The following is a 14381-nucleotide window of genomic DNA, read 5'->3' as shown; positions in this document are numbered from 1 at the left end:
AAAGCAAATCCTTGTAAGGAACCGAGGCCGATATCAGAATGACTTACCCGATTGTGTTGTATCTGTTTCGTAAGAGATTTATGTTATAGACTGGGGATTTTGGACTTTATTGCGATTGTAATAAAAATTAATCATTTCTTATTAAACCACGATCTTTAACACTCTCGATAGTTAGTTGTACTTAAACTTGCAAGTGAGTTTGACGTGATTCAGTATTTTAATAATGACATAAAATATTTTAAACATGTTGCTTTTTTATTCGTGCTTGTGTGCCCTTTTACTTAAGAGTGTTGACAATTATGTTGTGAAAAATGGTCTCTACAAATTGGATATAATACATTATAATGATTTTCATGCCAGGTGAATACACGTTCATATATTGTATTTAATATTTGTTGATTTTGATCGTAAGTTCTGTTTTATTTTATAGAAATGTAAAAACATAGGTATTATAATATTTAGAGTTTCGTAAAATCAATATTAAGTCACAAAAATAAAATCAGCTTTAGAAATATGATGTATTATTTGTATAGCATAATAGAATTATACATGCTCTCAATGACTAAATAATATTGAAATATCAATATAGTATAAGATGTTGAAAAACTTTCGTAATAGTCATTTGAGCCTTAATAGGACAAGGCTATTACAAGAGCATATATATATATATATATATATATATATATATTTATGCTCTTGTTGTATTTCCTTAACTTATTCATTTATTAGGTAATATTTAGAGATTGGTACAAGACTACTACGATGTCGTCATAAACCTTGGTTCACACATACCGTTTCATCTCTTTAATCGCATATTATATATAGCAACATGACAATGATTTTAAGAAAGAATAAAGCACTAGGTACTAAAGTTTTATATAAGTATGCATTCAATATTTATTTTAATGATAGTTATGACACAGTGTCAATGTTATTGTATCTAATGACAATAGAGTACGTGCAAATATTTTCATACATGACACAGACTTATAGTCTTTTCAAAAGGAGTCGTTATTTAGAGTATGTTCTTTAACGTATAATTTGAAATGAAGTTACATATAAGTAAATAAGAAACGAATTATGATTGATAGAAAATTATATAAAAATTTTTGATCTGTTCCATGGCACTGAGTGAAATTTTGAATCGATAACCATCTGAGAGCTAAACCAATCAGATCGAAGTTAAAAATAAAAAAAGTCAAATGCTCTTTGAACTTTGAACCACCTTATGAAGTCGAGACCCGTCATCATTTGTAGAACAACTTTCTATGTCGCCTTATAAATTATTCAATGTTACCTTGCTTGTTATGTGCGTTAATAAATATTTTTATTTTATTAATTAAAATCTTTGTTTTCATATATATACATACACGCGGTATGGTGATTGTAGAAAATAAGTCAAAACGACACATAATTTATCAAATAGGTCAACATGAAATGGACTAAGATGATAAATTGATAACCTTATTACATTTGACCGATGCGGCGGTAACGTATTTATTAGTCGTATCCATATAATATTAAGTCTAGCTCAATAAATAGTTCCGTACACGGCTTACTAAAAGTTTATTTTCTTTTATAATTTTTCATAACATTAGTAAGACAATGAATGAATTAAAACTCGACGTTTAACTGATCCTAAAACTATGTGATGAGTTAAATCAATTGCACGTATGAGGGTATAACACACTCGCGTCAGTATAATAATTTTATTGGAACTAAATGTGAATCTAGTTTTTGTTACGTAACAAATAATTTATCAAACATTTTAACGATTACGAAAATGTCCTTCAATTTTTTTTTAATAAAAAAAAAAAGTTTATATACATCATTTTCATCAAAATATTTAAAGCAATTTTCTTCTATGAACAAAACAAAGTTATATATATTTTTTAATTATGTTTTATTGCTCTAACGGACTGCTTTAAAACAAGAGAGAATGTAAGTGAAAATACATGTCATAATTCTTTACTTTATTACAGGTGACCAGTGACAGGAAAGTGATATGTTCACTGCCAGTAATATTAATCTGTTACCTCCGACAGGTCGTTAAAGCCGGATACATAAGTTAATGAGTTTAGTATGCAGCTGCCATTATATGCTGATTGTACAGTGTTCTTAATATTATATATATATATTATAATCAAGATCTAGACTATCTTTTGAAACTGCTGTAACGTCGCGGCCTTTTACCTAATTGCTTTATAAATTTCTTCGACCTATGTATTTACTCAATAATTATGTGTGTATTTTCTTCCTTTGCACATGGAAATAATGTTTAGATAAAATAAGAGAACACGTGTAGGACAAATGTAGAGATATATTGTAAACGGTGTTTTACCATTTATACACGTGGCAAGTTTATAAGATCCAGACATCATGAACTAATAAAAAGAGTAGTTAACAAATTGGTTATATTTATTTTATCATTAAAAAACTTCGTTACATTGAACTTGCAATTACAATAAAAACTTGCACGCAATAACTATAATTTTCAATAATTTAATCAATAACTGATAAATTTTATAATATATAGTAAGCTTGTTTTGTTTCCCTTATTTAATATATATATTATATATTTAACTCTAAATTGTTAATTTATTACCGTTTAATTTTAATTTGCTTTGAAGGTATTGTATATTTTAAGGGTTAAAAAATCATGTTTTACTTTAGAAACTTTAATGTTTTGTGAATATGATGTACAGGAATGTGAAATACATAACTATTAAGGGATTTTCAGATATTACGTTTTATTTTGTCTTAGTGGTGTCCGTTGCAATGCGAGCTCATCACATTTGGTCAATGTCACCAAGTGTAGGCAATATCACTAGTAATTAAGGTTTGAGTATAGAGTGACATTGCCAAACTTTTTCGAACAGGCGTCTATATAGTAATTTCAACATAAATCGATTCCCATTTATTGTGACAGAAATAGAATTTACCGTGTTTCCTTTACATATTGATTTATAATTTTAAGACGGTCAAGGAAAGTACTAAGTTCGTTTCGTTAATTTGTCTATTTAAATATTCTATAAAAAATATTATATTCTTGTATTTGATAAAATAACAATATTTAGGCAGAAGTTTAAATAGACAGAGTAAAATTAGTTACTGCATTTGATATACTCGTACATAGATGCATAGAACATGAGGGGAACACTGAAATTTATAGTTTATTATTTACATATTTTTTATTTTTTATTCGTCAATGAAAGGTTATATTTACTTTTACAATTCGATGCTAAAATATATCGATGTACATTTTATTAACAGGTTCGAAGAGACAACTGTTTCATATCCAGTTTGCACTTCCAACGACACATCGTGTTTGGGTGGTTATGCGAGATTGTACCAGGAGATCATGGTCTTAAAGAAAGAGAAGCCGGGTGCACTTCTATTAAACGCAGGCGACACATTCCAAGGAACGTATTGGTATACTCTATTAAAGTGGAATATCACTCAGAAGTTCATCAACTTACTACCCCACGATGCTCATGCAAGTATACCTCAACTTTCATTTATGCAATCTGCAACAAGATTAAATGATAATAAAATATAGAGATTACAAGCTTCTTAATACGTCATAATAAGAGCTGAAGTATTCGTAATTATATGAAGTTTTTGATTTTAATATGTATTTTTAAATGAATCATAAATTAATTTGTTTGTACTAACATGTGGGTGTGGGTGTAAAGTTGATTGGCTCTAGTTCAACACATTTGGTTCGGTTATAGGCTGTTGGAAATCACGAATTTGATGATGGAGTAGCGGGATTAGCACCTTATCTTGGCGCACTCAAAGCTCCCGTCTTAATCGCAAATATTGACACCAGCTTAGAGCCTTCCCTAGATGGCTTATATCAACCACACGTCGTCATAGAGAAGAACGGAAGGAAAATAGGAATAATCGGTCTTATTACTACAGAAACACAAGTAAAGTGTTCTCTTGAGGAATTCATTTGAATTTGTTTTATTTATATGTTGTATATATAATTTCTGTTTGCATAGATTTTTTATTTTTATTTTAGTCAACGTCTAACCCTGGAGAGGTGAAATTTTTAGATCCTATAAGTGTTGTTGAAAGAGAAGCGCAAATTTTGACAGATCAAGGAATTGATATCATCTTAGTATTGTCACATTGCGGTCTTGCTATCGATAAGTATGGAAATATATTGAAATTACATTTATAATTATTATATTTACATAACAAAAAGTATTCTCATAAAATTATTTATGTCACATTTTGTAATATTTTATATATTAAATAGAAGCTAAATAAACACTTTCCTTAATATTAACAGTACGATTTATAAGTAAATAAACAAAACAACTTTCTCAGATTCATAAAGACATTATGACATAAGTTACAAGTGTTAAAATTATTGTATATTTTGGTCACGTAAAACATTTGAAACAAGAAATATGCCGTTTATAAATAAAAATGTAAATTGGGATCTCCATCGATCTTTTGAAAAATGGATTTGGAGATTTAAAAGTTAGAGGAAAATATGACGGTTGCGTACACATAAATATAATCGATAGATAAGATTTAAAAGGAAATAAACTTGAAGGAAATTGAGAGAACAAGTCTTAACGTACATTTATCGATATTGAGCGTTTTATTCGTAGCCGTTGACGTCGATTTAAATGCAAAGAAAGTAGTTGGCTCACATATTTTTCCATAAACCTGTCAATTTACCGACTCTGGTGCATAAGAATCCTTTATAGTAATAATGGACTTCGATTTCATAGGATCTGATATTAGTAAAGCATTTAGATGTCGAGCTTTTTCCATGAGGATATTTGTTATTAACTTTTTGCTACTTTTTTATTTTTTTTATTACGAATTTTTGGGAATGAAATGTGTCTAAATATTTAAAATGTTTACCTTTAAAAGTAATTTTGTAATGGTGTGGCATTTTTAACTTCATAATAGTGTCGGCATTGCAGGCAGATAGCGGCAACGGTTGGACAGAATATTGACGTTATTATAGGTGGTCACTCTCATAGCCTGCTATGGAATGGACAGTCACCAAGCCATGAGCACATATCAGGGCCTTATCCTGTTTTAGTAGAATCTGAATCAAAACCTCATCACCAAGTAAGAGATTGGATGTTAGTCGATGATTGTTTTAAGGAGAAAGGATATTCGTTTTATAAAAATACTTACTGCTTAGTGAACCATAACAATTCCGTGTAATCTATTTAGAACAAGAAAAACAAACAGATTTTTTTCGCAAAAGAATGGCTTGAGAAAATGCTTATTTTATTGTAGATAAATGAGGCGTTAATGTCAACGCAGCGCTAGATGTCTATTATAAATGGTCTCTTGATTTCGTATTTTAGGTGCTCATAGTGACAGCGAGTTGTTTTACAAAATATATTGGAAATTTAACTGTTTACTTTGATAAGATGGGTGAATTGAAGGACTTTGATGGCGTTCCGATATTTCTTAACAGATCTATCCCTGAGAGTATGTTTCAATTTTAAAAATATTTAATCTTTAACAGCCGAATTTTTTAAGTCTACAAAGAACATCAAAATCTTATATAAAGTAGGTTGTAATATTTCTTTCAGGTCCAGAGGCGAAAGCTATTTTGCAACCTTATTCGAAGAAGTTACACGAACTGGTCAATGAGGTGGTGGGATACGTTGATAATGATTTTTTGGCGAAGACTTGCGGCTCACGAGAATGTGCTATCGGGGACTTTTTTGCCGATGCATTCGTGAATGAAGTGAACATTTAAATTTGTGAAAAGATAATGAATTAGAGTTAAATTAGGAGATCTATTTTTACCTTTATTTCTTTTCCAGACTAAAGAGCAAAATATATCAAATCTCACCCATGTGGCTTTCATTTTGAGGAATATGATCCGAGGGTCGATACCTAAAGGAGGTAATATTTATTTTGAATTTTACGACTTATAAGTTTGTTTTGAAATTTTATATACTTAATCTAAATTTTTTATACTCTTAATTTATAGATATATCAAGAGGCGATATAATAAATGCTTTACCGTTCACTAATAAGGTGGTAACGTTTTCATTATTAGGAAAATATTTAATAGAGGCCTTTAGAAATTGTATGACAAATTATTGGGTTTATAAGCCTTTTGATGGGCCCTGGATGCCGCAAGTGTCAGGTAGTATAACTATGAAAAAATATAATATAACATTTTTAGTAGTATAAATGACTTTAATTAAATGTGCAAGTTTCAAACGGGATCTTATTGTTAAGAATAATTTACCGTGCCGTCTAGTAGTTAAAATTTGTTGAAACGCTTAATTTCATATAAATTAAAATAAAAAAAAACATAATAATGTTTTCATGTCCGTGTATTTTAGGAATACGAGTGGTTCTGAATTTAACAGATGATTTAACAATAAAAGTGTTTATTAAGGAAGGAAATGAGTTTTTGCCCCTAGACCCAGACAAGGCATATCAAGTGTCAACTTTAAGTTTCTTAAGTAGAGGAGGAAATGGATTCGATGTAAGTGGAACTGGCTTTGAAAAGTTTTGTACAACTGTTTAAAATTAAATTGTGCAAGTTATAAAGTACTACTTCCTGAGGGTGACTTCCTCCGTGTCTATTTTGGGAGTAGGCTAAGAGAGAAATGTATAAAGATGGCTAAAACAATACATGTGGTAACTGATCGGCAGCGACATCTATAGTCTGCCTCACGTAACTTCAAACTCAAAATAATTGTTATACCTTGATTCCGAAGTCAAGATCCTATATCTTATTCTGAAGTCTAAGTTCAAATGATTGTAAAATTATATCAAAATTTATTAAGTAGTTTTTCCGTATAAGAGCAACAAACATATATACATTCTGACACCCATACTTCTGCAAACTTTCTTATTATATTCTTCCATAATAAATTAGCTGATTATCAGATTTAGATGTTTATGTAGTCTTACTTGTTTTAATATGTCTCGTTTCATTTAATTTTAATTTTGTCAAATCTTTTGATTACAAATCATATTTTTTTTATTCTTTGTAATTTTTTGCAGATGCTGAAAAAATACGGTCTCAATAAAACAATAATTGGAAAGGACACAGATATTCTAGAAAAGTACATAAGAAAACGTACACCAATAACACCTACTTTAGACAATAGATTAACTGTAATAAACTAGTTATTTCAAAACTTCATATTCTTTCATTTTATAAATCTTATTGCCCTGGTCTTCACTTAATGAGAATTGCGTTTTAGAAAGAAAAATTTCTAATCTAATATAAATTAAAAATTGTTTCATATAACTTTAAAGTTAATTCAGCAAGTATGTTCAATAATACGGACGGAAACTTTTAGATAGAGAAATAATATTTATATTATTATACACATAAGTAATTATATATGAAAAGTTAAAATGACCATTCCAATAAATCTCCCTTTACATAACTACCTATTCTCGCGTGCGGACACTTGATGGAATGATATGCGACGTGATCGGACATTTATATATAACAGTGCAGTAAAAAAATATTTCCTAAGTTCAAGCCCAGTTTTTGAAATCGTTAACTCCCAATTTTGATCAAACATTATTCAGAATAACTTGACAGTTTTTTGGGACGAAATAAATATGTTACTCTGATTACACTTTGGTTAATATTTTTCTTAAAGCTCATTTGTTGCTAGAAATTTCACATTTTAAATATCCATTGCTAAGAATTTTAACAAGTTACTCTGGTCTTTATCATTACCCACTATGTGGAATCTTCTAGCCCTCCTTGGGTAATCTTTGTCACAAATGCCTTGTTATTGATTATCGTCAGCCTCTGGCTTTTGAAAAACCTCATACATTTTTTGACGAATCCATTATTTTGAACAGGCCCGATTGCGGCAAGGGCTCGAGTGAGAGTGTCTTTAATTTGTAGCCTCTCCTGACGGCACTTTAACAGGTGACTACCCAAATAGTAATGCGGATATTGATAATTTTAAGCATCCATGATTATTAATTAGGTAAATAATAGGAGCTGACACATAAAACTAAAGACGTGTAAGATGCTGCTGATTCAATTCCATACAAATTGTAGAGTCACCTAAGTCCAATTCATTAAAAATATCTGAATAACTCTTCAGATTTAATTTTTTTTGTAAAATTACTAAAGTTGTTGTATGCATTAAAATAAAAAATTTTTGTTAATTATTGTGCTTATTATTTTATTAAAGGACCCTTGAGAAATCGAATGGAACCCTCATAAAGATGATAACAAGTGTCCCAAAGAGCTATCACTTAGCAGGCAAAGCGCAGGAACAACTAGTTAAACCATAACTTTTTAAAATATTTGCTTGTCTTTTAACATCTTTAAAAAAATACTTTATTAATAATAAACATTGTATAGTAACTATGCATTATTTTATTACAGATAAAAATTAAATATTCGTATAGTCGCGTTGCGTACCCTAGAAATGTAAACTAGTTTTGTTCAAAAAACTTAAATTAAATGGAGTATCGATAAATGAACGAGCATTATACTGTCGCCGACAATAAGGTGAAGGTAGATTCAAAAATTTTTTAAACTAAAAATGTTGTATATACTCGAAGGATCCAACGTTTACCTATATGTTATGATCCCCTATTTACATGGACATTATTTAGAAGCACTAGAGCCAAACCGATGTTACCCGTATTTGCTTTGTATTCGATTGTTTTGATTGATTGCTGGTTGTTTGCGATTATTATTTTCTTTAGTTAGGCTGGTTGTCATCAAACGTATGTGTAATGAATTAAATCTAGTCACATTCTTCCAAACTTAATTATATTGACAAATATACAAGAAACATATCAGTGTTTTTTTTTTATAAATGACATTTGATAATTTGGAATACCACTATAGTGTAATATTTAATTAAGCAACTAGATAAATGATTTTCCTCTTTTAATAAGGGACCATTGAAGAATTTATATATGTGTCTATTACTTTTTAATTTCTTTTATATTTTCGGATCCTGAAACTTAACTGGGTGAAATGGTGAAGAATACGTACAATGTGGACCATTAACCGTGTAAAAGTAATATCGTACGAAAAAAACAACAATGTACAATAAAGTGCTAAGTATTGCAGCAACATTTCCACAAAGAATAATTAAGAGAAACATTTACTTGAAAATATTGTAATGTCTTCGTTAAACGATACTTTTTATTAGGAGGATGAAGTGGATGGCCTGTTACCACTGCAAACATTTACAGAAAGCTTAATTTAAAATAAACATTATACACAAACACGTTTAGAACTCTAAATATTAACTTAAGTGATGTTTTTCTAAAATGTATTTTGTTCAAACTCGACTGGGTGGATGTTTTCATGTCTTGATATTTTATCTTATATTTCTTAATTTTCCATTAAACGAGAGTTTTTTTTTTTACAGCAAATTAATTTTTTTTTTAAACAAAGTCTCAGTTGTTCATATAAAAAAAAAAATTAAGATATAAATCCGTTTTCGGTTCAGGAAAATGAGATTTATTTAAATTAACTGGTTTTTGTCAGAGTTTATTTAAAACAGTTTAGAATAAAAAAGCGTCTGAAAACATACAGACATCGATACTCTTTAGTTCCCATAAAGAAATAATAAATAAAAAAGATGCCATTAAATGTTGTTAAGTAAAATTAAAAGTAACATTTCAATAATTATTTATTATAAAGAATTTATGAGTAAATATTCATAACTCGGAGTAGGTGAAACACTCGAAATAGTTTTACATTTATACTTTATCTTTGAAGATCTTATTTAACAGGGAGAGTAAACACAAACACACACACAAACACACACACACACACACAAATATATAAGTTGATATATGAGAAATTTTTAATTTAACAAAACCATAAAACATAAATATTACATTATTTATAAAATAAACTATCAAACATGTAACTAATTTATATGAATAACAATACATTAACATTGATGATAAGAGCTCAGAGATTTTTTTACTTATAAATCAATACACGTGCAGTTATTAATTTTCAACTTATAATAAGATTATTGTTATTATTATACTCGAAACAGCGTTAACTTTTAATTTTTCCAGATTCTTTAAAGGCATAATAAAATTCTAACATTTAAATGAAATGTTAGAATTACTATTACTATTTTAAAACATCTTCAACAGAAGTATTTTCTGGTATGCGGTGTCTTGATGGACTACGTATACTTAACTTTCTCGGACTTCTATAAATAACGGCAAAAAATAAACAAACTTTTTTAACCCCGCTGACTCACTGTTTCGAGGCACTGTTTTGTCTATGTTATAAGTATCTATGTAGCCTAAACAACAAACATGTTGTTTGAAACTTTATTATTGGCACTGTGTCGCCAAGAACGTTCACTATTGATTTACTGATTTATAGAGAAAACAGTTTATCGTCGACTGCACTATTGAATTGGGAAGTAAAAATATATATATATATATATGCGAATACTTTATTTCTTCATTTTTGTATAGGCGTTTTTTTTCAATAACGCTATTTATTTTTACTCCTCTTTTACGTACGTATTAGCATAAAAAATTTTCTAATTTGTATTTTGGCGGCATGAGACGCAACAATTAAAATCACAATTGTAATCCATGTTAATTTATATAACAAATATAAATATTTTACAAAAAGGAATTTACTTCATCTTTTATAAAATGAGATTTAGACTAAAATGATTGTTCACTAATCATGTAGGGTGGCAACCAGAAGTTCCAGGGAAACTACGAAACTTACTTATATTAGTATTATAATAAGAATTACATATTAAAACTAACCTATACCTAAGGAAATAACCTATGCTCCAATGTTAGGATACAAATCCCATACCATTGTTATAGTTGGCTCTGTTTTCATCATAATGCCTTTGTCATAGTAATATGTTCCCTTATATACAATAAAACAAAAATCTGGATCGATATTTTTTTAAATATTTGTATTGCATTGTTAAAATAAATAAACCTTTACTTATTTTATTCAAAGTAAACGATAGAGATACGTATTTAACGACCTAGTACTAATTAATTCATAAGAAGCATCTATCTAAGTTTTTGATTTTAATTACTCTACTGTGGCCTTCTAACTTTCTATCTTTCTTACAGAAGTTTCTCGAGAGCGGGTATTCATGTTGACTTTTTAAAGAAAATGAACGATTGCAAGAAGTTTATGCTCGAAGCATTTGATTATTTGTCCTCGATATACAATATATGGGAACAATTTTAAGAAATATTCATATAAAAAAATAATCAAAGGAGATTGAATTTCTGCAAACAATTACTAAGAGAATTCGAGGATTTAAAAATACTTTTCTCTATTTAATATATTATGTTAATTTAATAGTATTATTCGTTTGAAAAATATATTATGTGGAAGGTAAGAACAAAATTACAAGTTTTAAATGTGATTCCGTTAACAAATAGGTGATATAAATATTCTTTATACATTATTTCCAGTCTTAATGGAATTAAACATAAAAATATTTTGAAAATTCCTTTTATTTACACAGTTATAAAATCAATTAACGGTATACGTGAAATGTATTTAAAAAAGATACGGCTGTATGTTTTCTTAGGGTCTTTCATCAAAATAATATATAATTATAAATAAATAATATTTATAAAAAAAAAAGTTTATCAACAAGTAATCGTATTAATTTTGCGAAATAAATGCAACAAGAATGGATGCATTTATTTTAAGTTTCTATCGATAAGCGGGATAGGAATAAGCCTCAGTTTCTGAGAGCATTCAAGTTGAAATAAGCAATATAGAGTGGCTGGAGTATGCTGCCCGAATGGAATATTGAAGTCTTAAAACTTATGAAGACATCATTGTGGATATTGGAAAATAATTTTAACAAACAAACATATTTAGTTGGATTTTAATATGATTACAATTTTTTTTTTTGTTGAGCCATCAACTAAGAGTTTTGTCTGACATTCGTTATAGTATTTGTATTGTACGTGGTAAATTAACGGAATATCTGTTATGTAGAGTTATTTTTCATATTTTATAGTTATAAAACTGGTAATAAGAGAAGTCTAGTTTTTTTGTAGAATAGCGATAGTGCTGACAACGTTCCTTTGGTTAAGTAATGAACAGAACTTGTCATAAAAATTCTTTAGCAACCATTGAATATTGTCAATCCACCAGTTTTGTCCTGATGATGAACGATTAATATCTTATCTCCGAATTATTAAATTAGTAACATGATAATATAAATTTTATCTTAAAAAGTCTAGTACTTGAATCTATGAAGTGTGCATTTCTTAAGTAATAAGCTTGTGTGAGATATTATATTTTGAAACGAATAGTTTATTCCTATATATATTTTTGAGCTCAACCAGTGTGATCAGTGTAGTTGAACAGAGCTAATCCTCTCGATATAGCGTCCAAAGTCCATTTATTTTATTTAAAAATGAATCATGATATTGCCGCAATAGTCACAAATAATGGAAAAATGTATATAGAACAAACAGAGTAGAATAAAAGTTACCTCAAAGAGAGTATTAAAATCTGTGTCATTGTATTAAGTGCAGGCTATTGTTTTGTTAAGGGAAAGCATTTTTGCTAAAGTGTCATAAATTACAAAAATAAAATAAAATTAATAAATTTTTAAATTCTCCTTAAACTTTTTATATTCTTATTCTTGTGTTCTGCATATGTTGACTAGGATATAATGACTGTCATATATGACGTGTATCATTTAAAAAGAATCTGGCAGTTTTAAATAGAAACTTTGGAATCAAGTAAGAAAACTTTCGAAATTACTTTATTTACAAACAGGTTCTGTAATTTTTTATTTAGCAAATATTTATTGATAATAAAATGGTTAAGTGGAAACATGGTAAATCTCTGCATAAATCTATTCCAATACGTGAATCTGCTAATCGATATGTTTCAAATGTGAACGTCTTCTAGAGATAACTAAAGGTTTAAGCCAGATGCAGTGACACCTTAGGGACTGTAACCATTTGACAAGGAATTAAGGAATGTTATTTAAAGGGGTTTTGGGCGTCAGTTTTGTCAGAGCCTGTTTATCGTAGAAATGCAGCAGGCAAATCTACTGTACGTTTTTTGTTAGAGGGCGGCACTGAGTCGGTCGATTTTGTTCTAGGATAGCCTGCAAAGCGGCATATTACTGCTACCCGTATTTAATATCTCTAAGATCGTATTTATTGATTGCAAATTGTCTATTTTCATAGCGGGATTGAACATTTTTATAAACATATAAAATCTGAATGCGAACATTTTTATGATAATCATTAAGGAACCTCAATATAAGGAAACTAATTATATTTTCTACGAAAAACATTTAAAATAAACATTTCATGATGAAATTGTAAATAGTCCCACAAACATTTTTCCTTTTTATAAGGATAAAGTTGATAGCCTGTTACCACCATGAACATTAAGAGGATGTTTAAATTTGTGTAAACGCTATGAACAAACTCATTTAGGTTTCTAAATATTAACTTTGAGATGTTTCTTTATATTTTCACCTGAAGGCGTCTGAATAGAAGTTCTGATTGTGTTTTGTTTATCTTTGCCTTACCGTTAATAGAAAATTATTGTTTTGTATTTATATAGAGTCAACGACATTCTGGTAAGCTTTGAGTTGCTTATAATAGGGTGTCAAAGCGAACTATTTCTGGTTTTGGCATCAAGAAAGGCTTTCACTTGTTGGCAATAGAAACTCCTATTAAACAAATGGAAGAGATCTATTGAGGGGCTTATAAAAAGTAACATTATTATAACCAGCAAACAGTGCAAATACAAAATGACTTAAATATTATAATACAAAAGAAAGAGATGCGACGTAAGCATAAACTTAAACTTTTCTTTAAGTGCATATACATGTCTTCAAGGAAGTGTGGGGAGAAAAAAGACTTGCAAAAATAGTCCCATTGTATTTATTATAAAAATAAAATATCAGCTATGAAACAATCGTTTGCCAAATATGTCACATCAAATCGAATTTATTTTATTGTATCTTAAAGGTCTTACCGATAATGTAAACAGTATTTTCTTTAGTCTCAGAACTAAGGCCTAGCTATATTACCAGTAAATTAACAAGACAAAAATAAATTTATGAAAAAGAGTCAATAGATAGATTAATATTAGACAAATCTATTCAGATAGTAGGTACTTGCTTCAAAAAGTATTACTATGTCGAATTCAAAATAGGTGCTTGCATTACTTTGTGGGCAACTAAATGTTTATGTGAAGAATAGTTTTTATAGAGCACCTAAAAGATTTCAATAATATAATTGTGTTGTCTTTAGTAAATGTATTGCTTATTTTGTGTCCATAAATTACGAATTTAAAGCGCATGTGTCAGTGTTGTAGAAATAAAACACGCATGCGCAATAGATCCGTGCAGATGGCGGACAGTATCGGC

The 14381-nt window shown here is 28.9% G+C and overlaps 1 protein-coding gene across 2 annotated transcripts; it reads left to right on the top strand.

Moving 5' to 3' along the window:
* The first annotated feature begins 169 nt into the window (after nucleotides 1–169).
* LOC116778015 (apyrase-like) lies at nucleotides 170–7154 on the top strand. Of its 2 annotated transcripts, none has more exons than XM_032671857.2 (11): nucleotides 170–360; nucleotides 3274–3496; nucleotides 3735–3932; nucleotides 4028–4158; nucleotides 4950–5100; nucleotides 5346–5472; nucleotides 5577–5734; nucleotides 5814–5895; nucleotides 5984–6142; nucleotides 6345–6490; nucleotides 7015–7154. In XM_032671857.2, exons 1-11 carry the CDS (start codon nucleotides 245–247, stop codon nucleotides 7138–7140), a joined length of 1617 nt encoding a protein of 538 aa, XP_032527748.2. In that variant the 5' UTR covers nucleotides 170–244; the 3' UTR covers nucleotides 7141–7154. The 2 variants fall into 2 exon arrangements, with proteins under 2 accessions (XP_032527748.2, XP_061382405.1); XM_061526421.1 differs by lacking the exon at nucleotides 170–360 and adding an exon at nucleotides 1983–2075.
* Nucleotides 7155–14381: the final 7227 nt, after the last annotated feature.

This window comes from Danaus plexippus, chromosome Z, assembly GCF_018135715.1.
Source record: "Danaus plexippus chromosome Z, MEX_DaPlex, whole genome shotgun sequence".
NCBI classification, from domain to species: domain Eukaryota; kingdom Metazoa; phylum Arthropoda; class Insecta; order Lepidoptera; family Nymphalidae; genus Danaus; species Danaus plexippus.
This window is presented reverse-complemented; position numbering and strand designations above follow the sequence as displayed.

Excerpts from the sequence above, each read along its gene's own strand:
- LOC116778015 (XM_032671857.2), top strand. The coding sequence starts at position 245 with ATGTTGCTTTTTTATTCGTGCTTGTGTGCCCTTTTACTTAAGAGTGTT. Across the intron at positions 5,101-5,345 it reads AATCAAAACCTCATCACCAA|GTGCTCATAGTGACAGCGAG; the intron begins GTAAGAGATTGG and ends TTCGTATTTTAG. Across the intron at positions 6,491-7,014 it reads GAGGAGGAAATGGATTCGAT|ATGCTGAAAAAATACGGTCT; the intron begins GTAAGTGGAACT and ends AATTTTTTGCAG.